Genomic DNA, 26,773 nt, shown 5'->3' on the forward strand with positions numbered 1-26,773 from the left:
TTTCATTTCCTTCCAGTAAATACCCAGAAGTGGAATTGCTGGATGATATGGTAGTTCTATTTGTTTTTGTTGTTGTTATTGTTGTTGTTGTTGTTGCTGTTTTTGAGGAAACTCCATACTGTTTTCCATAATGGCTGCACCAATTTACGTTCCCATCAACAGTGTACTAGGTTTTCCTTTTCTCCACATCCTTGCCAACATTTGTTATTTGTAGTCTTTTTGATGATAGCTTTTCTGACAGGTGTGAGGTGAGAGCTTACTGTGGTTTTGATTTGCATTTCCCTGATGATTAGCAATGCTGAGCATCTTTTCATGTGCCTCTTGGCCATTTGTATGTCTTCTTTGGAAAAATGTCTATTCAGGTCTTCTGCTGATTTTTTAAATCAGGTTGCTTGTTTTTGTTTGTATTCGTTTTTGTTTTGTTTTGTTTTTTGGCTGCATGGTGCTTCTTGTGGGTACTTAGTTCCTCAAACAGGGATTGAACCTGGGCCCACGGCAGTGAAAGCTCTGAATCCTAACCACTGGACTGCCAGGGAATTCCTGGGTTGCTTGTTTTTTTGATATTGAGTTGCATGAGCTGTTTATGTGGTTTTGATATTAACCACTTATCAGTCATGTCCCATTCGGTAGATTGTCCTTTCATTTTGTCAGTGGTTTCCTTTGCAGTGTAAAATCTTTACAGTTAAATCAGACCCCATTTGTTTACTTTTGCTTTTGTTTCCTTTACCTTAAGAGACAGAGCCAGAAAAATATTGCTATGATTTATGTCGCAGGCTCTAGAGCACAGGCTCAGTAGTTGTGGTGTACGGGGCTAGTTGCCCCGCGGCATGTGGGATCTTCCCAGACCAGGAATTGAACCCATGTCCCCTGCATTGGCAGGCAGATTCTTAACCACTGCTCCACCAGGGAAGTCCCTTGATGTAGTTCTTCATGTTTGTTTTGATTTTGTTGCTTTTGCTCTTGGTGTCAAATCCAAAAATTCATTGTTAAGGAGCTTACCACCTGTGTTTTCTTCTAGGAGCTTTATGGTTTCAGGTCTTATGTTCAAGTTTTTAATCTATTTTGAAATCATGTTTGTGTATGGTGTAAAATAGTGGTCCAGTTTCATTCTTTTGCATGTGGCTGTCTAGTTTTCTCAACACAATTTATTGAAGAGACTATCTTTTTCCCATTGTATATTCTTGGCTCCTTTGTTGTAAATTAATTGACCATATACGTGTGAGTTTATTTCTGGGCTCTCCATCCTGTTCCATTGATCTGTGTCTGTTTTATGCCAATAGCATACTGTTTTGATTACTATAGCTTTGTAATATTGTGATATAGTTTGAAATCAGGAAGTGTGATGCCTCCAGCTTTGTTCTTCTTTCTCAAGATTGCTTTGGTTATTCAGGGTCTTTTGTGTGCAAGTTTGATTTCTTTTTTTCTTTCTTTCTTTCTTTTTTTCCTGCACTGCACAGCTTGCCAGATTTTAGTTCCCTGACCAGGGATCAAACCTGCACCCTCAGCAGTGAAAGTGCAGAGTCCTAACCACTGGACCACCAGGGAATTTCCTGTTCATGTATTTTTTAAATGAATGATAGTGAGTATCTGCTATGATATTTAAGGTCCAATGGAAATATTTCAAGTTTAGTAACAGTTTCACTTTAAAAGGTCTGTAGTTACATGCTGGATGTTACATCCTTTGCTCTTGATTAAACTTTTAATGAAACCTTTTAGATGTCAACTTTAAAGTATGCTAGAAGGTGATTTTTTTTAGGAGGACATACCAAAGCGTGTGAAGACCACTGTGTTTCATTGTAGAAATGTTTATGTGATGTTTCACGGTTAAGTCATATATTTTAGGGTGATATAAATAATGTAAAGGTAAAATTTATTTTTAGATGACTGCCATTTATGGTCTTTGACATTCTATTGGACTATCAGATCACAGCCAGAGTAAGGATTTTACGTGCACAAAACCTGAGACTCCAATAAGAACAAGATATATCTTGATTATCATAATCAGTCATTTATTCAATAAATATTTTGGCGAGTCAACTAGATGCCCAGAACCATGTTAGACTCTGAGGTCACAGGATGGAACTAAACAGACACAGTTGCTACTCTCATAGCACTTAACACATAATGAGGACAATAGACATGAAAGATAAACATGTAAATAATTCACTATGACTATAATGTGTCATGAGAACATTTAATAGGGAAATTCGAGAAATTGACATTGAAGGTGGTACTTGACTGATGGAAAGCGATTTTCAAAGAGAATACAGAGGCAGGTGGGAGGGAACCTGTAGGCCATGGAGGATGTTGACTTCTAAGATCAGTGAGAAACTATTTAACTAGGGGAAAGAGGTGATCAGATTTGTGTTTTGTTTTGTTTTTTTTGCAGTACGCGGGCCTCTCACTGTTGTGGCCTCTCCCATTGCAAAGCACAGGCTCCGGACGTGCAGGCTCAGCGGCCATGGCTCATGGGCCCAGCCGCTCCGCGGCATGTGGGATCTTCCCGGACCGGGGCACGAACCCGTGTCCCCTGCATGCGCCACCAGGGAAGCCCCAGATTTGTGTTTTAAGACGGCCACCCTAACTTCTGGAGGAGAAGGAGGTAAGATAAGGGGTAGAAATGTTTTGTACCCATAGTCTAGAGATTCAGTTTCAACTCTTTTCTTAGCTATGTCTAAGTCAGTTAATCTCCATCATCAAAAGTGCCTCTTTTTTCTTTTTTTTTTTTTAAGGAATGTTAATGTCAATTATTAAGTAATTTTAGCTTTTCAAAGTTAAAAAATTTAATCTATTGGTAAGACTAGTGGAGGCATAAAAAATTACCAAGAAAAAATTCAATTATTAAGTGATTTTTTTTCTTTCATGATAATTGATAGATACATGTCTTACACTTAACAGGTGTTTAATTATTTATTGCTGCATAACAAACTGTCCTAAAACTTTGTGATTTGAAACAAAATAATTATTGCTTTTGCCCACAGATATGCAGTTGGGCAGGGATCAGCGGGAAGGTTCATCTCTGCTTCATACAGCATTAGCTGGGACAGCTTGACTGGAAGCTGGAGAATCTGCTTGTAAACGGGCTCATTCAACATGGCTGGGACTGAGGGCCAGGGGTCTCATGTCCTATGTGCATGGTTAGAACAGCAAAACTCTCGTCCAAACCCCTGCACTGAGATGCCATAACTCTAGCATGGCTTCTAGCAGCATAAGGCTGTGTCCTAGGGTGACTCCAGCCCCTATTATTGATAAAATGCCTGCCTGAGAAACCTCAATGCTTCCAGAATTTAAAGATTGTTCTTGCCAACACCTGAGGAAAGGTCTCAGCCTTCCCTTTCTTATAGCATTTACTAAATAGGGCTTACAATTGTGATACCTTCCTCTGTCCTTTTGAGATGTACAGTTGTCCCTGGTATATGCAGGGATTGGTTCCAGGAGCCCTGCAGATACCAATAACTGCTGATGCCCAAGTCTCTTATATAAAATGTCATAGTATTTCCATACAAGCTATGCACATCCTCTTGTAAACTTTAAATCATCTCTAGATTATTTATAATACCTAATAAAATGTAAGTGGGATGTAAATGTAAATGCTAAGTAAATAGTTGCTAGGGTACGTGACAAATTCAAGCTTTGCTTTTTGGAACTTCCTGGAATGGTTGTATGTATTTTGTTTGTTTGTTTTGTTTTTGTTCTTTTTTTTTAAAAAAGGGAAAGTCTTGTTTTCAGTGAGGTGTTTTTTCTTTTCTTTTTCTTTAATTAAATTTACGTATTTATTTATTTTTGGCTGTGCTGGGTCTTCACTGGGGCGCACAGACTTTCTCTCTAGTTGTGGTGTGCAGGCTCCTCATTGTGGTGGCTTCTCTTGTTGTGGAGCATGGGCTCTAGGTGTGTGGGCTTCAGTAGTTGTGGTACGTGGGCTCAGTAGTTGTGGCTTGTGGGCTCTAGAGCACAGGCTCAGTAGTTGTGGAGCACGGGCTTAGTTGCTCCACGGTAGGTGGGATCTTTCCAGACCAGGGCTCGAACCCATGTCCCCTCATTAGCAGGTGGATTCTTAACCACTGCGCCACCAGGGAAGTCCCTGTTTTTGTTTTTCTTAATATTTTTGATCCACAGTTGGTTGAACCTGCGGATGCACAACCTGTGTATACTGCAGACCAACTGTATATCCTACAAATCAGGAGTGTCTTTCTCAATGACCTGAAAGCCATTCCTTTGATATGTAATCATCAGGAAGTACAGAGTCTCTGACTCCCAGTCTCTGTGGCAGGATACAATCCTAACTTCAACAAATTGATAACTAGCAGGTCCACTTGGCCTAATCACATATATAGTCACCAACCCTCTGTAACTTTTTGCTTGAGCTCTGCTCCCTCCCCATCTCTACTCTTTCCTTTTCCCTTTAAATCCCCAATTATCTCTGCACAATTCAGAAAGGAGTCCAGCACTTTCCCCTACTGTCAGGAATGACTGCATAAAATGTTTTCATCCCTTTCACTGATGTCTAGCTTTGTTTATCTTTGACAACAGGCTTCTCTAAGTGACCTGGGCTTCCTCACGGTATGGTGGCTGGGTTCAAATGATCAATGAAGACAGAAAATGACCCCATAGCAAACCAGAAATGCCTTAGGGCTCCTCGTGCATGAAAACATTTTATACCATACCCCTTTAAGAAATCAAAGACGACTGGAAACAAAGTGATTCATATAAATTTGAAAAGAGAAAGCAAAATGAAAATAAAAATAAAGGAAATGTAAATTTAAGCCAATTGGGTGACTTAGAGTAGGACAAATATGTCACTTATAGTGAATGTAAATTCACCCTATGGGGAAAAAAAGAATTACTACTTTAAAAAAAAAATCCAATAATTATTTGAAAGTCGCAAATAAAATTAAAACATAGGAAAGAACTAGAATTAGGAATGACGCCGAAATTTGAATTTAGGCAGACAGGCCCTTTCTATTATCTTTATTTTTTAGATAAGGACACGCAGGTGATGAGTGTTATTTCTGGGGACACTTTGGACACTAAACCTTCACATGTCAACGTTTCTTGGATGTTTTCTCTTCAGTACAGCCCTGCTGAATGGTCTCCCGATGAGGAGGTACTTGAAACGGAGAGAAGTCGCTTTTATTTCCACCCGAGGGAGACGATGCGAGATGATTTTTCTACGTATGAGTTTTGATCCCCGTGGGCCCCCGGCCTGGACCACATTTCCCATCAACCCGTGCTCGGAACTACGGGCACCGATGTGTGGCCCAGCGCCGTTGGCCGCGACGCAGTCGGCAATCAGTCGGCCGACTGGCGGGCGCTTCGCGGTTTGAATGGCTGGGGGCCCAGGCCCTCGGCTCACCTGAGGCGCCGCCGCCCAGGTGTGCGCTATGCCGTCGGGAGGCAACCAATCGCCGCCGCCGCCCCCTCCTCCTCTTCCGGCGGCGGCGGCCTCAGATGAAGAGGAGGAGGAGGATGCCGAGGCGGAGGACGCAGCGCAGTCGGCCCGGTCGCCGGCCCCTCAGACCCAACAGCGGTTCGACGAGCTGTGCAGCCGCCTGAACATGGACGAGGCGGCTCGGGCCGAGGCCTGGGACAGCTACAGGAGCATGAGCGAGAGCTACACGCTGGAGGTGCGCCCGGGGGGAGGAGACCAGCGGCTTTCCGGGCCTAGTGGTCCCGCCCCGCCTCCGGGAATGGGGCCCCTTGTCTCCCCGGCTCGGGCGCCCCGCGGTTGGGGGGTAGGGGGGACCCCTCCGCCCCTGCCGGCCCCGGCTCTCTGGGTCCCCAGCCTGGAGCGGGGAGGGAATCCTCTTTGCGAACCTTCGTCCTGGAAACCTGGCTTTTGAAAAGCTCTGTAGCGGCCCTGAAAGTGAACTCTGTCTCGCTGCTCTTCCCCCTCCGGTTCCGAAGCGGGAACAGCCCTTGCCCTAAAGTAGCACCGCGAGGCTGAGGTCGTGCTGCGGTCCGATTACAAAAACAAGCACCTTGTTGGCAGGATGAACAGGTGTAGTTGTCAAGACCGTACGCAGAAGGGGATGGGGTGGGGCGGGGACTTGCCTGCATTAGCTCTGAAATTAACCCGATGTTAGCGCCTGCGTTTCCGGGCTTCTTCAGTTCTTTTTGAACTGTACCAAATTGCCTTTGTCCAGGCCATTGCCTCCGTTTGAGTAAAAGCGTTACGTTTCGAGCTGTGTTTATGTATGTGTGAACAAAGACGAATCTTTCCCCTGCGCAAATGAAACGGGCTTTCTGCCCGCCTGGATAAAGACACGCATTTGTCTCTAGGAAGTCAGGACTGCGACGACCTTGAGGACCTATTGGTCTCTCCAGACATTGCCCAGGACTCTTATAGTCGCTGCGATCTAGGCATGTTTTGTCCCTTTCTTCCGACGGGGCTTGCAGCGGAGAAAATGGCCATTCTAGCCAGTGAGGCTCAACCCTGTAGGCACCTCCCCTTTATGGGCCAATGGGAAGTGACACGGAAGTCTGCATTGTTTATCCGCTGTTTGACTGCCTGTGTGAGTGGTATTTAAACTGCAGGCCATACGATTTTAAGTTGTTGAATAGTTTGTGGAAAGAGTAGGGCAAATAGGCTTAGAATGGGAAGGCCTAACCGAGGTGTTATTTAAGTATAAGAGGGTGTTTTTGCCTGTGTGGCACTCACTAAGGTTATTATTTTTTTATTCTTGCATTAATAGAATTTTAATTCAGTTCCTTATTCCCATTTTTACATCTGCAGCAGGGCGGGGTTGGGGGGGAAGCTAGTAATATACTGGCTTTGGAACCTGACAGACCTAGGTGACTTTGGGCAATTTACTTAACCATTCCAAACTCAATTTTGTGGTATGTTACTTTGAGATATTTGTACCTACCTTACAAAGCTGTTCTGATGGTTAAATAAGGTAACGTCGAGTTTCTGGAACATGAAGCACTCATATGGATAGCGCTTTGGAGTTTACAAAGCTCTTTCACATGCTTTGGTGATCTGGCTGAATAGGCCATGTTCTTGTTTCTTTCCTAGTGGTTCCTGTAGGCAGACAAAGAGAAGGACTCTTCTTTGGTGATGGGCATAAGTGCCTCCAAATAAGCTCTTATTTTACCCTCAGGATAACCCTGTAAATTCGATAGAAAAAGCATTATTTCAACTCACAGTGGTTAAGTTGTGTGAAGCCCAGGGTTATATAAGCAAGTGACAAATAATAGATGGTTAGTAAATTATTTTTAAAAATAACTGTTTGATTTCTCAGTTTTTTAAAGACTTCGATCTCAGATTCTTAGCTCAGTTTACCCAGTAAGTGAATGATGTTCATTCATTTCCCAAATATTTTTTGATCACCTGTTCATGGCCAGACACTGTTACGTAGGTGCTGGGGATAGAGCAAGGCACAAAACATAAAATCCCTGCCCTTGTGGAACTAGTAGTCAGGTATGCTGTAAAATAATGTCGGGCGTCAGTCTCGTGGAAGTGTACCCTGGAAAATAAAGCTCGTATGATATTTAATATAGAATAGTGGTTATAGAATTTTATCTTTTGATTTCTTGTATTTTCTCAATTCTCACAGTCCTCAGGTAAGAAAATTGAGCCTCTACAATTGTTAAGTAATTTGCCCAAGGTGATCTACTCCCATGCTGGGACTTCCACGGTGTATGTCCTGAGAGAGAGCACCAGGTGGAATTGTATTGCCTTTTATGATCTTGACAGTTATATAGCATCACTTTCACCTGTGGTACTGGTTGAGACAATTCAAAGTGAGAGAACACAGACTTCAACCTCTCCGTGGAAGAATGTCAGTGTCACATTATACGAAGAGCATTTGGGACAGGGACATCACTGAAAATGCAATTTCCCACAAACATATAAATAACACTTTGAATTTAAACGAGTTTTTCATACTGAAATATATATAGTTCATTTGCTAAAAATCAATTTTCTTTTATTTTACAGGGAAATGATCTTCATTGGTTAGCATGTGCCTTATATGTGGCTTGCAGAAAATCTGTGCCAACTGTAAGCAAAGGGACAGTTGAAGGAAACTATGTATCTTTAACTAGAATCCTGAGATGTTCAGAGCAGAGGTAACTATGTCAGAGTTTGTAGAGTGTGACTAATATAAAAGCATAGTGACAGTAGGAATTTCTCTTTATCATTTTCCAAGCATTTGTACCTATGGAGTGCTAAATTTAGAAGTTAGGTCATGGTTTTTCTTTACCACATCTAAGTTAGTGTCCATTATATTTTATTCCTTTGGTGAAAAATAATTAAATTTTAATGTATTTGGTACTTGTATGAAGCGTTTACTATTAGGTTATCATTACATTTAATTACATTAAGATAATCAATTACATTTTCATTCCTACTAGGTTAATATTACACAATGACTTATCATTGTGTAATATTGGGAGAACTCTAAATAAAGATACTCTAAATTGAAAAAGTAAATATTATATGGTATTAAACTGAGAACTACATGTACTGGACTTGTATCTAAAGAGGAGGCAGAAATTGCTTTTTCTATCTGTTGTATAATTGAATTGATTACATTTATTATTTGTGCCATTTGGGTTAATTTTCTCTTGGCTTATTAAAGATTGGTGGAAAAAGGATGTTTGGCATTTTGGAGGAAGTGCCACCGTCAAAATTTATGGACCTAGTGGTTTAAAAAAAAATCACTTACTATTAAAATAACAACAAATGTAATCTTTTAGCTGGAGTCTATTTATTAACCTTGAACTCCATCCTGAGTTATATTTAGGCCTAAGAACAAGAGGCAGCGTGTAAAGAGTTGAACACCTGGGCTGTAAACCTGCAGAAGTGGGCTTAAATAAGGTGCAAAGTATAATCATTACAAAGAAGAAAAGTGGAGTCAGACTCATCCAGTTAAATGACAGACAAGGGACTTTAGAAGCAAAGGTCAAATTATGGAATCATCATTATAAACTCTAGTAAGCTAAGCTTACCTAATATTTTAATGCAAGTAATATCTCAGACTTCAGTTTTATTTCCAATTCGAAAGCTCAATTTTTGTTTTTAAATTTTTACCTATGGGTTCAGATTATTTACTTCTCTGCAGCAATGGACTAAATGAATTAAAAAGAAAGAGCAGATTGGGAAAAGATATTTACAGTGTAACAAAAGATTAGTATCCAGAATTACATAAAGGACTACTAACAAATAGTTAAATAATTGACAAATAGCTACTAAAAAATGGGAAAAGTATATGATTTCACAAAGGCCTAAACTCACATAGCTAATACATGTAGGTAAAGATGTTCAGTCTCACAAGTAATCAAGGAAGTTCGAAGTAAAAATAAGGTAATATTTCATTCTCATCAGATTGGGGAAATTTGGAGTCTCACGATACCAAGTTTGGTCATTATGTAGGGAAATAGGAACTCTGTATTGCTGGTGTACATTGGAGAGAGTATAAATTGGCACAGTCACTCTAGTGGGAAATTTGGCAGTATCTAGTAAAGTTGAAGATGCATATTCTCTGACTCAGCAATTCTGCTTCTCAGGGTAGTTCTTAAAGAAACTTCAGCGTACAAGTACAGAAATGTGTTCATTACAGCATTTTTGTTATAGTGAAAAATTAGAAACCTCAATTTCCATTGGTTGGGGAATGAACGCAAGACATGGTAGTTCATATGAAGGAATATTTTTAGCAATTAAAAATTAGATCTACACGTAGCAACATTAATCTCATAAACATATTGAATGAAAAAACAAGTTGTAGAATGCTACTTACAGTATGATACCATTTATATAAAAATTTAAAACCACACATACAAAAGATACTACTAAACTGTTATGGGTACATATATAATCACACAGTAAGTGTAAAAACTCGGATGGGAAGACTCAGACTATACAGTGGTGCTTATCTTTGGGGAAGAAGAGTCCAGAGGGAACTGGCTGTTTCTGTAGAATCTGAAGCAAACATGGCAAAATGTATTTGATATGTTTATATTTGTTAAATCTGGCAATTGTTACATGAATGTTGGTTATGTTCTCTGGTTAACTACTTATTTTCCACTTCTTTTGTATTGATATGTATTTCATATTTTTTTTAAACTTTTAGGTAATCTCAGGAAAAGAGATTAGGGAAATTAGATTTGGAAGATGAGAGAAATAAACCAATCTGTGAGATTAGCCAGAGAGGCATGAGTTGTGATTTTATATCACTGTCTAAAAGTAATATAATTTAATGAGTTAATTTCAATTACTTTTAATTATCTAATTTGTATATTTTACCCTGTGTTAATTACAAAAAAAAAATCTCATTTTTTATTTTTAATATCAGCTTAATTGAATTTTTTCACAAGATGAAGAAATGGGAAGACATGGCAAACCTACCCGCACAGTTCAGAGAACGGACTGAGAGATTAGAAAGAAACTTCACTGTTTCTGCTGTAATCTTTAAGAAATATGAACCCATTTTTCAGGACATTTTTAAATATCCTCAAGAGGAGCAGCCTCGTCAACAAAGAGGAAGAAAACAGCGGTATGTTTTTATATTTGTTAAGCAGGAATACACGTTTGTCTGTACTACAGTTTTGATCCCTTAGTTTGTGTCCCTCAGTTTATTTTGCTGGTCTTAAGAAACAAATGTGATTTCATAAGTAATCTTTCTTTCCAATAATAATTTCTTGCTTTTCATTGTATGTTAGCTCTGAAGAGTTTGGCTTCTTTCACGTTGCAAAATGTGTGGAATCTCTGTTTCTATAAACTTTCCCTGTTCATTTAAGCAACCGAAAATGCAAAAATCAGACCTTAGATACTCTCACCAGTTAGCAATCTTGGGTATAGAATATGACTACTTAATTTTCTATTATCGATGATATTGACTATTTCTATTATTTTCTACATATTATAATACATATAGACTATTTCTTTATTTGACTTTTATGTCAAACTGAATAGTAAAAAAATCCCCCTGAAAAGGCTTCTCTATGTATTTTGATGTTTACAACCTGTGAAAAGTAGAGAAACTGGATTGGGGGGAGAATAGTGGAACTGAAAACTGAAACTATTATGAAATTCTGCTTCTGACTATGTGTGCAAATCTGTAAACTTATTCTGGCTCGATGTTTTCCATCTTTCCTGGTAGATAAGGGCAATTATGGGATACAAATTCTCTACTTTTATCACGAAAGTTTTTTTCATAAAGTAGAAATGAAAATTTGTTCTTAAAATAGAACTAGAAAAATGTTGACAAGAAAAGTAGGGGAAAAGAAGTTATTGTAATTGAATGAATAATGTTTGCTTCTCTTTCAATATAAAAATGTTCCCAAACTGTGAAGGATGTTTACAGTAAGTGAGCAGCTTTAAAAAATAAAACGATGTTCATTTTTATATACTTGACCCCACTGATACGGAAGCAGCTGGTCTAGTTTGCTTGCAGTTTTAGGGAATTGTCTATTTATAATTAAGTATTCTAAAGTTTGGATAGAAGCTTGTTTCTGAGTCTAAGTGAGGCTGATATGATCATTTATAGAAAGATATAGAATATCTTCTTTCTCTGAAGTGTTGTAAAAATGATTTCAGATTGTATTTGCTTTGATATTTATTAGGGTGTATGGACTACTTAATTCTAATTCAGAAAATTCTAATAAGTTTACCTAAAAATTTTACATCTATATCACCCTGTATACTTTTTATTAGTACTTTTGGCTAATATTAGTAATAGTAATGTATACCATTTACTGAGTATTTATTATGGGGCAGGGACTCTTCTAAGACTTAAGCATGTATTACTTCAGTTAATCATTACCATGGCTTTATGAGGTTGATACTGTTGTTACACGTGGGGGGAAACAAGCCTTTGAGAGGTTAAGTAATTTGGCCAAGGTCACACAGTAAGTGTGGAGCTCTTATTGAAACTTAAGTAGTCTGCCTGCAGAACCCGTGTATTTCACCACGACTCAGTATTGCATCTCACACACTGGTCTTTGAAAATTTCTCACTGAGTATTTATTGAGAGCTTACTGTATGTAGGATACAAATGTTAAAAAAAAAAACAAAAAAAAACCAAAACCCAGAGTCACTGTCTTTTGAGAGCTTACAGTAAGTATAGTCAGGGAGAGGCATGTATAAGTGCAAAAGATAATAGAAATGTAGGACTTTGGGGGCAAAAATAAGCCACTCTGTATAAGACAGTTAGGTAAGGTTCCATGGAGTAGGCAGAAATAGGACTGGAAGGATGGGTAGGATTTTGATAGGTGAATTTGGAGATACAGGTAGCCTTCTATGCAGAGGATGGAGAATGAAGACACCGAAGCAGCAAAGTAGGAGGAAATTTGGCTAAGCAGGTTAAGTTTGTTCTAGAGTTCTAGAGCCAGTTTTTGGAGTGGCTTGAGTGTTGTTTTTTTCTTCCAGTTTTATTGTGGTATAATTAACATGCAGCACTATATAAATTTAAGGTGTACAGCATAATGATCTGACTTACATACATCATGAAATGATGACCACAGTAAGTTTAGTGAACAGCCATCATCTCACTTAGAAATACAAAACTAAATAGAAAAAAAATTTTTCTTTGTGATCACAACTCTTAAGATTTATTCTCTTAACTTTCATATATAGCATACAGCAGTGTTAATTATATTTATGTTGTACATTACATCGCTAGGACTTATTTTTCTTATAACTGTAAGTTAGAATGGCTTCTAAAATGTTTGACTTTTATCTTGCTAGGTATCAAAACTAGGTAGTTTATCACATGCCTATGGTGGGGAGGCTACTTTTTAAAGCAGGGCAATGACGTTTAATCCTTGCCATCGACTGGTGAATGAAATACAGTATTATACCCAAGTAGAATGATCTTTTAGCAGATGGAGAGACTAAGGCACATGGAGAGCAAGTGTACTTAGCTAATGACAGTGCGGGAACTAAACCCCAGTCTTCAGATTCTTCTCTTCAAAGCACCTTGGTAGAATAAGGCTATTGGGATATGGAGCCAACAGATGTCTTACCTAAACATTGGCAGAGGATTTGGTAGAAAAGCCAAGTTTAAAACAGGTCTGAAACTCCCTGTAGCAGACATCTTAGCAAATATAACAGGTACACTTTTATTTTCCCCCTTCCTCCTCCCTGCAACAGGTACTCCTAATGATAGAAATATAAGGAATTAGGGGGAGCCCCGAATTTACATTAAAAAGTCCTTTTGTGGGACTTCCCTGGCGGTCCATTGGTTAAGACTCCGAGCTCCCACTGCAGGGGGCACGGGTTCGGTCCCTGGTCGGGGTAAGATCCCGCATGCCATGCAGCACAGCCAAAAAAAAAAAAAATCCATTTGTGACTCGATATATAATCTGGAATGTCTTTAGGGAGGGAGGGTTTACATTTCATCAACTATGGTGGAGGGGAAAAGAAGTTGGAGGAATATCTGCCTGCATACATGGGTCTTAAAGCAGCATTAGCCTTGCTGATGTCATCAGAAGAACTATTGTTACTCGTTTTATTTTCTACCTTACTTATCTTGACCTGCAAAAGCTTTTACACCTCTTCAGAATTTTCTTCTAAGATGAGTGCTTTCCCTTGCTCCCAGCTATTCCCTTACCAGTATTTGGTTGGAGCAGAACTTCTTGCACATTTTCCATGTGAAATGAATCTGCTGTCACTCCCTCTAACTGTGGGTTTTGTTTCTCACCTAGTTTACAGTCATTTGTCATGTCTTTTTCTGATTCTTCTGTTATCTCATGACTTTTTTCTCCCCCAAAGGCGACAGCCCTGTACCGTGTCTGAAGTTTTCCATTTTTGTTGGGTGCTTTTTATATATGCAAAAGGTAAGGAAAGAGTGATATTTATTTAAATATTAGTTTATTTAAAAGTTCAGGTACTACTATTGTCAACCTATAATGTGTATCAGGAAAAGATTCTCACTGAAAAATTTCTCAAGGCTTTTAGTCCCAGGTTCTTTTTTAAGTATTGCCTTTTCATAAGAGTCTTTTGAAATTCTTTACAGTATCCCAAACTTCCTTCATTAAATGGAAAATCCTTCGTTTTGTTCTTACACAACATTTTTTCCAAAGCACATTATCTCTGAATTATGGACTGAAACACATTAGTGTGTCTGTGCTTATATCTTGGGCTGTATTTTTCACGAGACATGTCTTATTTAATTGAGTGGGACTGATCGTTTTCAGAGTAGTTCAGATTACTTTTTACATCTTGTTCAGATAAATATGCTTGATCAAATACCTTTAGATACAACTTATTTTCTCTACCTCCTCTTCTCACTTAACCTGTCCAAGGTCTGCATTCAGTGAAATACATTTTTATTCTTATTATTGTCCTCTCTGTATTTTTTTAATCAGGAATGAATTGACTATCAGTAAGTTTATTGAAATGAAATATAAAATATGTGTAAAATTTATGCAGCTTATTCCTAGGCATAGTGTCTTTTTTTTTTTAATTGAGGTATAGTTGTTTTACAATGTTGTGTTAGTTTCTACTGTACAGCGAAGTGGAGTTCCCTGTGCTATACAGCAGGTTCTTACCTCTCTGTATTTCTATGTAGAAATGATTCTTACTAATATATAGAAGAGCAGAAAGTACAGTTACACAGCTTTTTCTATAGATTATATAGAATGCCTTTGCCATTAAGATATCCCAATAAAATGCAAAGTTAAAATCAAAGAATTATTAGAGCTGGCAGGTATTTCATAAATATAAGAGGTTCTCATTATTAGATCCATTTGTCCAACTTATTTAAAGAGTCAGTAACTGAGGCCCAGAAACTAGCTGCTAGAAACAGAGCTAGGATTTGAATCCACATCTCTTAGCTCTTGGTTTCATGCTGCATGTGTAGGCCCTCTAGCAGGGATGTGTCCCTTGGTGTCAGTTCAATTTGTCTGATTGTAGCTGGTCCTTTCTAGCTAGTTAGGTTAGAACTTATCCTTCCTTCCCTGAGTTGCATGCTTTATTGAAAAGAAAAATCTTTCTTTTGTCAAAAATGAGCTCTTGGTTATTTTTGCTTTCCATCACACTGGATGTTTCTTTAGCAGAGATGAAGGTGGTGTGATCAGTGGCATGAAATTTAGAAAGGCTTAATAAGAGCATATAAACAGTTTTCATGATGGTTGGAACATTTGCTACCACTTGGCTTACTGTGGCTGGTGTTATGATATTAGTCTTGACAGTAGATTGTGGGCAGGTATATCTGACTTCTAGGATTTATATCTGTTTTATGTCTTATGACATATGTATACTTGGAGGTAAGTATTTGGTACTATATAAATTATTGGAAGAGAAGTGTATTTATTTAGGTTTTGGTCTCACTTGATCAACTGGGGTGGCATAGCTTTTGTCTCTGCAATTAACTCAGTGTTTGAGTTTTACCTTACTGTTATTAATTCCGATATAATTATTTGGTCTAAAGAGCCTTTGTCTACCCACGATCCAGCACTATGATCGTTTATGATTCACTAGGATCTTTTCCAATAGAGTAGTTTAGTTGGTTTTATTCAGTTCTTGATTTAGTTATTTGGGGGATGGTGTACTCTTATAGACACCTTTTTCATGACTTTGTCTGCAACAGTGGGCATCCCAGATTATCTCATTCCTGATAAACAAGCTAACTTTTGCCTGTTATCTTTGTTGACTTCCAATGGCAAGTACACACGAGTGACAAGTTTGGGCTTGTTGTCATGAAGGGCTTTGTGGACTGAAGACTGTTAGGTGCCACTTCCTGTTTTACATGTTATCCCAAGTCTTCAGTCAGATTATCTTTGTTGATTGAAAGATAAAATATCTCACGAAGTGAGATTTATTTCTAAAGTCAGGATTTGAAATGTAGAGTATGTCATGATGGGAGAGTCCTGGCGTTTAGGTTCTGATCTTTAGGGGCATTTCAGATTTTTGTTAGAAGTCACTGTGCTGCCAGTTATTTCCTTCCGTGGCAGGTACAACACCAGCGACAAGTTTAGGCTTGTCAGTGTGTACGGCTTTGTAGCTTGAAACTGGTAGGTACCACTTCCTGTTTTACATCTGAGGAATTGAGTATATTTTAATATTAAGCATCTTTTTTGTGAAACCATGCAAGTTAGTTTGGTTATATCAATGCAAAGTTTAGCTTATTAATTATCATTTGTCTTTTTGGCAGCAGAAAACTATTTTTTCTCTTTAATCCATTTAAATTGATTTGTTGAAATATTTCCATCTATTAAAAAAAAAAAAGAATTGCTTATCCTGCTATGCTGAGGTAAGTGGTAACTTTCTTTAGAGGAAAGGAGAGAAAACAGCCTGAAACAGAGTAGTGTGAGTGTGTGTGTGTATGCATTTGGGTAGTCATTTAGTGTGAAAATGTCAAGGTTTAGAAATAATTCTTCAGATGTATGTTAGCTATTTAAGTTGAATTCATCTGATGTTATAAGAGTGTAAAATCAATATGAAGCATATATATGCAGTGTTTAATGCTTAAAGATACAAAAAAATCTAGAAATATTCCTTAATTTCTAAGAATAATAAAACTGTTTTAACTGCCTATAAAAACTCTTTTCAATGTTAGAGTTAAACCAGAACTACAGAAATGACATGTTTCTTTAGGTTTAGGTTTTGGTTTATTTTTTTGTTACCAAGCATCAACAATTATTCCTGGGATACTAGCTCTAGAACTGAAATATCTTTTATTGTGGTCCTGTTGCATTAATTTATATGAGCTTGTATTACTACATCAAAAAGTATTTAAAATATTACTGTTAGGAGTCTGATTATAGTTTCTGGTCTTTTTAAAATACATACATGAAAAAATAATTACATTAATCATTTTTTCAGCTTTTCCCATCTAAGCATTTCTACCAGTTTTCTTGACAGAAAAATATTTTCATACCAAACAATTTCTTAACAGCTTGAGATAATTTATGAAGTTGTTTGTGTTCAGAATTTTCAAAAGAAAAACCAATTATGATAAAATTTTGATCAGCTATTAGGCATTTAATAAATGCTTATTTAATGAATATTAATGAATGGCATTTATAGTAAAGTTTTGGTTTTTCTTAAACTCTTTTTTTAAAAATATTTATTTTTAAAATTTATTTATTTGGTTGTGCCAGGTCTTAGTTGTGGCCGGCGGGCTTCTTAGTCTTACTCTTATCTATCTAGTTTAATAAATTTCTAAGAGTTTAATATTTCAAACTGTGAATTTGCCAAAACACTTTCTGTAGCTCTTGAGTCAGCTTTGTACACTGTTGTATAATGTCATTTTAACTAAAGGAAGAAATTATTTTAAAAATATTGTGAAGTTGAGGCAAATTTAACTCTATAATTGTTTATAATCCTGTAGGTAATTTCCCCATGATTAGTGATGATCTGGTTAATTCTTATCATCTTCTGCTGTGTGCTTTGGACTTAGTTTATGGAAATGCCCTTCAATGTTCCAATCGTAAAGAACTTGTGAACCCTAATTTTAAAGGTAAGTTTGTAAATCAAAGACTATCAGACAACTCACATTTCTACATTATGTTTACTGTTGGGAGTTGTACACATACTATAGCTTTCCTAGCATCAGAGAACATAAATGCTTTACAAAGCTTCATCACCAGAGTACTTACAACTAGGAGTTGAGCTCTCTGTAAAAATATTTATGGAAAAAGAAATTGCAAATATCACAAAGTTTAAAGTCTTAGATGACAACTTTAGAAGTTTCTGAAATATATATTCAACAAGAAGAAGGAATTTAAAAACCTGGAGTAGCGAAGATGACATTAGAGCTGACGGTGGTTTTCTGCATTGGCAAGTTTCATGGCTGACACACAGGAGGAGGTCAAAGCAGATTTATTGAAAGAATCTCCATTTCAGATCTTTTCTATAGAAGAGGAGTAGCTATGGTTCTAAAATAAGTAAAATGAATTTTCAACTCTAAACTAAAAGGTGTTTGGAAATGATAGTTATTTTGGCTATCCATTTAGTAGGCTTTAAGGTATATAATTTCTATGAATGATATACAGTAAGAGACCAATTATGTATAAAGCAAATATTAAAAAGTATTTATTGGGCTTCCCTGGTGGCGCAGTGGTTAGGAGTCCGCCTGCCGATGCAGGGAACGCGGGTTCGCGCCCGGGTCCGGGAGGATCCCGCGTGCCGCGGAGCGGCTGGGCCCGTGAGCCATGGCCACTGAGCATGCGCGTCCGGAGCCTGTGCTCCTCAACGGGAGAGGCCACAACAGTGAGAGGCCCGCGTACCACACACAAAAAAAAAAGTATTTATTGAGCTATTATATAATGCTGCTGCTATTTGAATAATAACTTGGTAGGATTCTGAGTGATTGTTAGTTGTGGGGTGGTTACAATTAGAATTTCAGCTTGTCTGAATCTCAAGGTAGATTTTTAAAGTCAGTGGAGTTAATTACTTCAGTTGCTTCTGGTTTGGTAAGTTTAATGTTCTCTGTATTCTGTCCTTTCTTTTATTTCTTTCCTAACTCCCTTTTATATTTCTATATAGCTGCTTCCCTTCATTTTATCCCCTCTTCTTTATTTCTCTTGCATTGAATCTAGAACAAGGGCTGTAAATTAACATGATAAATACATATAGTATAATTAAAGTATATAAAGAGTGTGTACTTTGAACAGTAATTTTTTTCAAAGTGCTATTTTTTATTTGAATGTGACGCTTATTGGCAAAATTTTATTTTTCTGGTTTTTAGATCTTATAGCAATATACTAAATTATTTTTTTAGTTTTTCTTTTTTAACCGTCTCCAGGTAGATAACTGAATAACTGAAATCTTTTGAGCAGTGATACGCTTTACCTCTATTTGCTATTTTTGAAGTATATTTAAATAGAGTCAAATTAGGCCCTTACACTATTTCCTGTACACTCATATGCTAACTCAAGTGCTGATTAGACTCTCTATTATTTATAGTTTAGTTTATTACAGTTTGGTTTATGGAATGCTACCTGCTATCTCTATGATTTTACCCATCACAGGTCTATCTGAAGATTTTCACGCTAAGGATTCTAAACCTTCTTCCGACCCACCTTGTGTCATTGAGAAACTCTGTTCCTTACATGACGGCCTAGTTTTGGAAGCAAAGGGAATAAAGGAACATTTCTGGAAACCCTATATTAGGAAACTTTATGAAAAAAAGGTTTGTAAGTAGTAAAGAAGTAATTTGAAAATATCTTCTGGGCAAAGACTTGATTTAATACGATGACTTAAGGATCTTTTCTTTCATCATAGCTCCTTAAGGGAAAAGAAGAAAATCTTACTGGTTTTCTAGAACCTGGGAATTTTGGAGAGAGTTTGTGAGTACTTCTGTTATAAACGTACTTTAATGTTTTAAATTATGTACCGAGGAAACCTCAGAGTTTCATGTTTTTTTGTTTTTTTTTAATTTATTTAATTTATTTATTTTGGCTGCGCTGGGTCTTCATTGCTGCGCGCGGTTGTGCCGAGCAGGGGATGGTCTTCATTGTGGTGTGCAGGCTTCCCATTGTGGTGGCTTCTCTTGTTGCGGAGCATGGGCTCTAGGCGCGCAGGCCTCAGCAGCCGTGGCTCACGGGCTGCAGAGCTCAGGCTCAGCAGCTGCGGCTCACGGGCCTACTTGCTCCGCGGCATGTGGGATCCTCCCGGACCAGGGCTCGAACCCGTGTCCCCTGCATTGGCAGGCGGATTCTTAACAACTGTGCCACCAAGGAAGCCCGAGTTTCATGTTTTTATTGTTTGTGTCCTGGAAATTTAGAATATGTCTTGTGGCAGAATATAGGGATGCAGTAAAAAATTCTGTCAACTATTACTCGAAGCACATGTTTTAGATTTATTGAAAACTGTATGGCCGTTCTTTAAAGCTTTAATAGTTAAGCTTTTGGATCATGATTTTTGAAATAAAGAAATTCTTTTGGAACTACACAGGGGAAGAATGATGATGTGGAAGTACTTAGGTCTTCAAACTTGCCTGGAGCAGCTAAGAAAGATAATTAGGCTTCTCACCAGAAGCTGTACCTACCAGGCAGCTTGGTACAGGATACCCATCCTGAAATACTGTCACCAAAATATACTTACTGTACAATGCATGAGCATAATGGAGCAAGCGTGCATTTTATACTCCTCAGTTTTTATAATTAACAGTGATCCCACTAAAACTTAACTTTTACAAAATTATTAGAATTTTTAGTAAATGAAAAAAATGAAACAAGTAGCCTAAAACAACTGAAATGGCAGTTCCGTGAGTATACATTTTGCCTATTTTTTTTCCCCTATAGTAAAGCCATCAATAAGGCCTATGAGGAGTATGTTTTATCTGTTGGGAATTTAGATGAGCGGATTTTTCTTGGAGAGGATGCTGAAGAGGAAATTGGGACCCTCTCAAGGTGTTTGAATACTGGTTCAGGAACAGAGACTGCTGAAAGGGTGCAGATGAAAAGCATCTTGCAGCAGCACTTTGACAAGGTGAGTTGAGCCATGCCAGAAGAGTGGAAATACAGGAGCAGACATGCCAGAGGTTCTATTTTATTTTGGTAATTGTGTGTGTAGATGCGTTTTACTTGCTTCCAGTGTGAAAAAGAAAATTCACATCCTACTTACCTTAATTGAAAAAGTTATCTCCCAGGAGATGGAAACAACCTAAGTGTCCATCATCGGATGAATGGATAAAGAAGATGTGGCACATATATACAGTGGAATATTACTCAGCCATAAAAAGAAACGAAATTGAGCTATTTGTAATGAGGTGGATGGACCTAGAGTCTGTCATACAAAGTGAAGTAAGTCAGAAAGAGAAAGACAAATACCGTATGCTAACACATAGATATGGAATTTAAGAAAAAAAAATGTCATGAAGAGCCTAGGGGTAGGACAGGAATAAAGACACAGACCTACTAGAGAATGGACTTGAGGATATGGGGAGGGGGAAGGGTGAGCTGTGACAAAGTGAGAGAGTGGCATGGACATATATACACTACCAAACATAAAATAGATAGCTGGTGGGAAGCAGCCGCATGGCACAGGGAGATCAGCTCGGTGCTTTTTGACCACGTAGAGGGGTGGGATAGGGAGGGTGGGAGGGAGGGAGATGCAAGAGGGAAGAGATATGGGAACATATGTATATGTATAACTGATTCACTTTGTTATAAAGCAGAAACTAACACACCATTGTAAAGCAATTATACTCCAATAAAGATGTAAAACAAAACAAACAAACAAACAAAAAACACTTTTGGGGCTTCCCTGGTGGCGCAGTAGTTGAGAGCCTGCCTGCCGATGCAGGGGACATGGGCTCGTGCCCCGGTCCGGGAAGGTCCCACGTGCCGCGGAGCGGCTGGGCCCGTGAGCCCTGGCCGCCAAGCCTGCGCGTCCAGAGCCTGTGCTCCACAACGGGAGAGGCCACAACAGTGAGAGGCCCGTGTACCGCAAAAAACAAAACAAAACAAAAGAAAAAAAAACACTTTTGAGGACGAACAAAAAAAGTTATCTGTATGTTTACTGTTTTAAATTTTGTCAACCTTGACTTTCAAAATTTTTGGTTAGATCTGGGAAAAAGAATTTAATATAAATGTAAATGAATGTATCATGCTGATGATTGTTGGTTTTGAGAAGATGGGCCAGTAATATACAGCCCATATTGAACATAGTAAGTGTTTAGAAAATGTTGATTGACCCAAATTGGTACCTTCATCTAAGAGACTAGAGAAACTGAGAATCTGTAGTCTTCAAGAAAGTTCTGTTAAACTGAGTTTCAGGATCATGTGTATATTTCATGCAGACACTTAGGATGATGGCGACTAGGAGTTTCCCTTTGTTGTGTGGTGTTCATACAACAGAAAATAAGCACCTTCTGACAGGTGCTTCCAGAGGCAGTGTAGCTAATTCCAAGGGGTAACTCACCTGTAAGACCAGACTTAAGACTGGTTTGCTTTCTCATTCAACGAATATTCTCAAGGTATGCTGTATGTCAGATTGTGTCCTGGACACTGGGGCTATGTCAGTGAACAAAACAGCTATGAATATCCTGGAATTTACTGATGGCTTGGATCTAGGGTGTGAAAAAAAAGAAAACAGTGATGACTCCAGTTGGGTGAATGGTATAAAAGCTAAAGTCCTTACAAATGCCTAAAAAGTCTTCAGTGATCTAGCTGTGCCACCTCTCTGAATTCATCTCCCACCACTTTCCTCCTCACCCTTTCCACTCATGCCACATTAACCTCCTTTTTCATTCTTCAGATATGCCAAGCATACTCCCAACTCAAAGCCTTTGCTCTTGCTGTTTTCTCAGCCTAGAGCATGTTTCTTCAAGATGCTCATGTGGTTTACTTCCTCGCTTCCTTCAGATCTCTGATAACCTGACTACTGTATAAAATAATAACCACTAGCATCCTCCCCTACCTCAGGACTTGCTTTCCCCCTTACTTTGCCATTAGTGTTCCTGTTAGTATTTATCAGTGTCTGATGGTTGGTAGGTAGGTAGGTAGAAATAAAGAATTGTTTGTCTCAAGATAATAAATACATAGAAAGAGAGAGAGAAGGAGAGAAAGGGAGGAAGAGAGGGAGAGAGGAAGAAAGGAAGGAAGGATAGATGGATTGTTTATTATCTGTCTCCCTGCATTAGAATATAAGCTTTATGAGGTCTATGACCAGTGTTGTATTCAGTGCTTGTAGGCATTCCATAAATATTTACTATTTACATTTATTGAGGGGAAAGAACAAGTCTAGCGGGGAAAAAATCAAGAATTAGAGTTATGAGCACGTTAAGGGTGAGATGTCTTTGAAATATTCTAGTAGAGGAGTTAAATAGGCCATTTAGAGATACAAGACTAGAGCTCACAGCAAAAGTAAGGGCTGTATATATATATATATATATATATATATATATATATATATATACCCTTAGGATATATATAGTGTCATTAGGATATGGATGGCTTTTAAAGCCATGGAATTAAGAGAGGTTACCTAGTAGTATGAGTTGATAGACAATAAAAGAGGTCTAAGAAGTTAAAGAGAGACTCTTCTTGATCAGAATGCACAGGAAGCTTTAAACTAAGAACTTAAACAGGGCTACCAAGAAGCCCCATGCTGACCTTGAGGACTACAGGCAGGAAGTTGTTTGTGGTTGTCGTATGTCATTTCCTTCGTGGAAGTGCTGCTACCTGTGGGCCACGTGGTGAGATGCTGCTGGCTGCTGTTGCTTCTCCTCCCAGCAATGCACTGGTTCATAAACAAGGAAGAAGGTGGCTGTAAGAAAAGCTGTTAAATATAGGGAGAAATCTTCTGAATGTAGTTAATCTACGTAGATCATCTTATTGACCTAAAAAAAATTACAGAATTAATTTCTTTGAAACAAAGTGAAAGTCTTGGCTCTACTCTTGTTTAATTCACAGAGAAGACACATATAGATTTATTTCTGTATGGCGAATTACTGTGTTTTTCTGTATCTCATGAAACTTGAATAGTTCTGTTGCCAGGTAAAAATTTTGCTGGGTGTTTTTACAACTATCTCTAGAATAAGCACATTTAATACATAGGGAAATATAGTCTATCTTGAATAGTAAAAAACTCTTTAGCTATCTTAACCTTTCAGAGTTTGTTGGAAAAATTAGAAAAGATATTTTATTAGCCTATGTATTTTTTTAACATCTTTATTGGAGTATAATTGCTTTACAATGGTGTGTTAGTTTCTGCATTATAACAAAGTGAATCAGTTATACATATACATATGTTCCCATATCTCCTCCCTCTTGTGTCTCCCTCTCACCCTCCCTATCCCACCCCTCTAGGTGGTCACAAAGCACCGAGCAGATCTCCGTGTGCAATGCGGCTGCTTCCCACTAGCTATCTATTTTACGTTTGGTAGTAAATATATGTCCATGCCATTCTCTCACTTTGTCACAGCTTACCCTTCCCCCTCCCCATATCCTCAAGTCCATTCTCTAGTAGGTCTGTGTCTTTATTCCTGTCTTGCCCCTAGGTTCTTCATGACCATTTTCTTTTTTTTTTTCATATTCCATATATATGTGTTAGCGTACGGTATTTGTTTTTCTCTTTCTGACTGCCACTCTGTATGACAGACTCCAGGTCCATCCACCACACTACAAATAACTCAATTTTGTTTCTTTTTATGGCTGAGTAATATTCCATTCTATATATGTGCCACATCTTCTTTATCCATTCATCTGTTAATGGACACGTAGGTTGCTTCCATGTCCTGGCTATTGTAAATAGAGCTGCAATGAACATTTTGGTTCATGACTCTTTTTGAATTATGGTTTTCTCAGAGTATATGCCCAGTAGTGGGATTGCTGGGTCATACAGTAGTTCTATTTTTATTTTTTTAAGGAACCTCCATACTGTTCTTCATAGTGGCTGTATCAATTTATATTCCCACCAACAGTGCAAGAGGGTTCCCTTTTCTCCACACTCTCTCTAGCATTTATTGTTTGTAGATTTTTTGATGGTGGCCATTCTGTCCGGTGTAAGATGATATCTCATCGTAGTTTTGACTTGCATTTCTCTAATAATTAATGATGTTGAGCATTCTTTTATGTGTTTGTTGGCAATCTGTATATCTTCTTTGGAGAAATGTCTATATGGTCTTCTGCCTAATTTTGGATTGGGTTATTTGTTTTTCTGATATTGAGCTGCATGAGCTGCTTGTACATTTTGGAGATTAGTCATTTGTCAGTTGCTTCATTTGCAAATATTTTCTCCCATTCTGAGGGTTTTCTTTTCATCTTGTTTATGGTTTCCTTTGCTATGCAAAAGCTTTTAAGTTTCATTAGGTCCCATTTGTTTATTTTTGTTTTCCATTTCTCTAGGAGGTGGGTCAGAAAGGATCTTGCTGTGATTTATGTCATAGAGTGTTCTGCCTATGTTTTCCTCTAAGAGTTTGATAGTTTCTGGCCTTACATTTAGGTCTTTAATCCATTTTGAGCTTATTTTTGTGTATGGTGTTAGGGAGTATACTAATCTCATACCTTTATATGTACCTGTCCAGTTTTCCCAGCACCACTTATTGAAGAGGCTGTCCTTTCTCCACTGTACATTCCTGCCTCCTTTATCAAAGATAAGGTGACCATACGTGCGTGGGTTTATCTCTGGGCTTTCTCTCCTGTTCCATTGATCTATCTTTCTGTTTTTGTGCCAGTACCATACTGTCTTGATTACTGTAGCTTTGTAGTATAGTCTGAAGTCAGGGAGCCTGATTCCTCCAGCTCCATTTTTCTTTCTCAAGATTGCTTTGGTTATTCGGGGTCTTCTGTGTTTCCATACAAATTGTGAAATTTTTTGTTCTAGTTCTGTGAAAATGCCATTGGTAGATTCATAGGGATTGCATTGAATCTGTAGATTGCTTTGGGTAGTATAGTCATTTTCACAGTGGTGATTCTTCCAATCCAAGAACATGGTACATCTCTCCATCTATTTGTATCATCTTTAATTTCTTTCATCAGTGTCTTATAATTTTCTGCATGCAGGCCTCTTGTCTCCTTAGGTAGGTTTATTCCTAGATATTTTATTTGTTTTGTTGCAATGGTACATGGGAGTGTTTTCTTGATTTCACTTTCAGATTTTTCATCATTAGTGTATAGGAATGCCAGAGATTTCTGTGCATTAATTTTCTATCCTGCTACTTTACCAAATTCATTGGTTAGATTTAGTAGTTTCTTGGTAGCATCTTTAGGATTCTCTATGTATAGTATCATGTCATCTGCAAACAGTGACAGTTTTACTTCTTCTTTTCCGATTTGGATTCCTTTTATTTCCTTTTCTTCTCTGATTGCTGTGACTAAAACTTCCAAAACTATGTTGGATAAGAGTGGTGAGAGTGGGCAAACTTGTCTTGTTCCTGATCTTAGTGGAAATGGTTTCAGTTTTTCATCATTGAGGACGACGTTGGCTGAGGGTTTGTCATATATGGCCTTTATTATGTTGAGGAAAGTTCCCTCTATGCCTGCTTTCTGGAGGGTTTTTATCATAAATGGGTGTTGAATTTTGTTGAACGCTTTCTCTGCATTTATTGAGATGTTCATATAGTTTTTCTCCTTCAGTTTGTTAATATGGTGTATCACATTGATTGATTTGCGTATATTGAAGACTCCTTGTATTCCTGGGATAAACCCCACTTGATCATGGTGTATGATCCTTTTAATGTGCTGTTGGATTCTGTTTGCTAGTATTTTGTTGAGGATTTTTACATCTATGTTCATCAGTGTTATTGGCCTGTAGTTTTCTTTCTTTGTGACATCTTTGTCTGGTTTTGGTATTAGGGTGATGGTGGCCTCGTAGAATGAGTTTGGGAGTGTTCCTCCCTCTGCTATATTTTGGAAGATTTTGAGAAGGATGGGTGTTAGCTCTTCTCTAAATGATAGAATTTGCCTGTAAAGTCATCTGGTCTTGGGCTTTTGTTTGTTGGAAGATGTTTAATCACAGTTTCAATTTCAGTGCTTGTGATTGGTCTGTTCATATTTTCTATTTCTTCCTGGTTCAGTCTCGGAAGGTTGTGCATTTCTAAGAATTTGTCCATTTCTCCAGGTTGTCCTTTTTTTTTTGCGGTACGCGGGCTTCTCACTGTTGTGGCCTCTCCCGTTGCGGAGCACAGCCTCCAGACGCACAGGCTCAGCGGCCATGGCTCACAGGCCCAGCCGCTCCGTGGCATGTGGGATCCTCCCCGACTGGGGCACGAACCCGTGTCCTCTGCATTGGCAGGTGGACTCTCAACCACTGCGCCACCAGGGAAGCCCCCACGTTGTCCATTTTTTTGGCATATAGTTGCTTGTAGTAATCTCTCATGATCCTTTGTATTTCAGCAGTGTCAGTTGTTACTTCTCCTTTTTCACTTCTAATTCTATT

At 38.2% G+C, this 26,773-nt stretch overlaps 1 protein-coding gene across 1 annotated transcript in view; it reads left to right on the top strand.

Moving 5' to 3' along the window:
* Positions 1-5,309: 5,309 nt before the first annotated feature.
* RBL2 (RB transcriptional corepressor like 2) overlaps positions 5,310-26,773 on the top strand; it is a 45,087-nt gene continuing 23,623 nt past the window's right edge. Inside the window, exons 1-8 of the mRNA XM_082676521.1 lie at positions 5,310-5,624; positions 7,940-8,070; positions 10,296-10,496; positions 13,715-13,779; positions 17,277-17,405; positions 18,919-19,079; positions 19,172-19,236; positions 20,194-20,380. Of these exons, the coding sequence (XP_082532647.1) occupies positions 5,382-5,624; positions 7,940-8,070; positions 10,296-10,496; positions 13,715-13,779; positions 17,277-17,405; positions 18,919-19,079; positions 19,172-19,236; positions 20,194-20,380 (1,182 nt within the window). The 5' untranslated portion in view covers positions 5,310-5,381. The remainder of the gene's footprint in view (positions 5,625-7,939; positions 8,071-10,295; positions 10,497-13,714; positions 13,780-17,276; positions 17,406-18,918; positions 19,080-19,171; positions 19,237-20,193; positions 20,381-26,773) is intronic.

This window comes from Grampus griseus (assembly GCF_964374135.1).
Source record: "Grampus griseus genome assembly, chromosome: 19".
In the NCBI taxonomy this organism is placed as follows: Eukaryota; Metazoa; Chordata; class Mammalia; order Artiodactyla; family Delphinidae; genus Grampus; species Grampus griseus.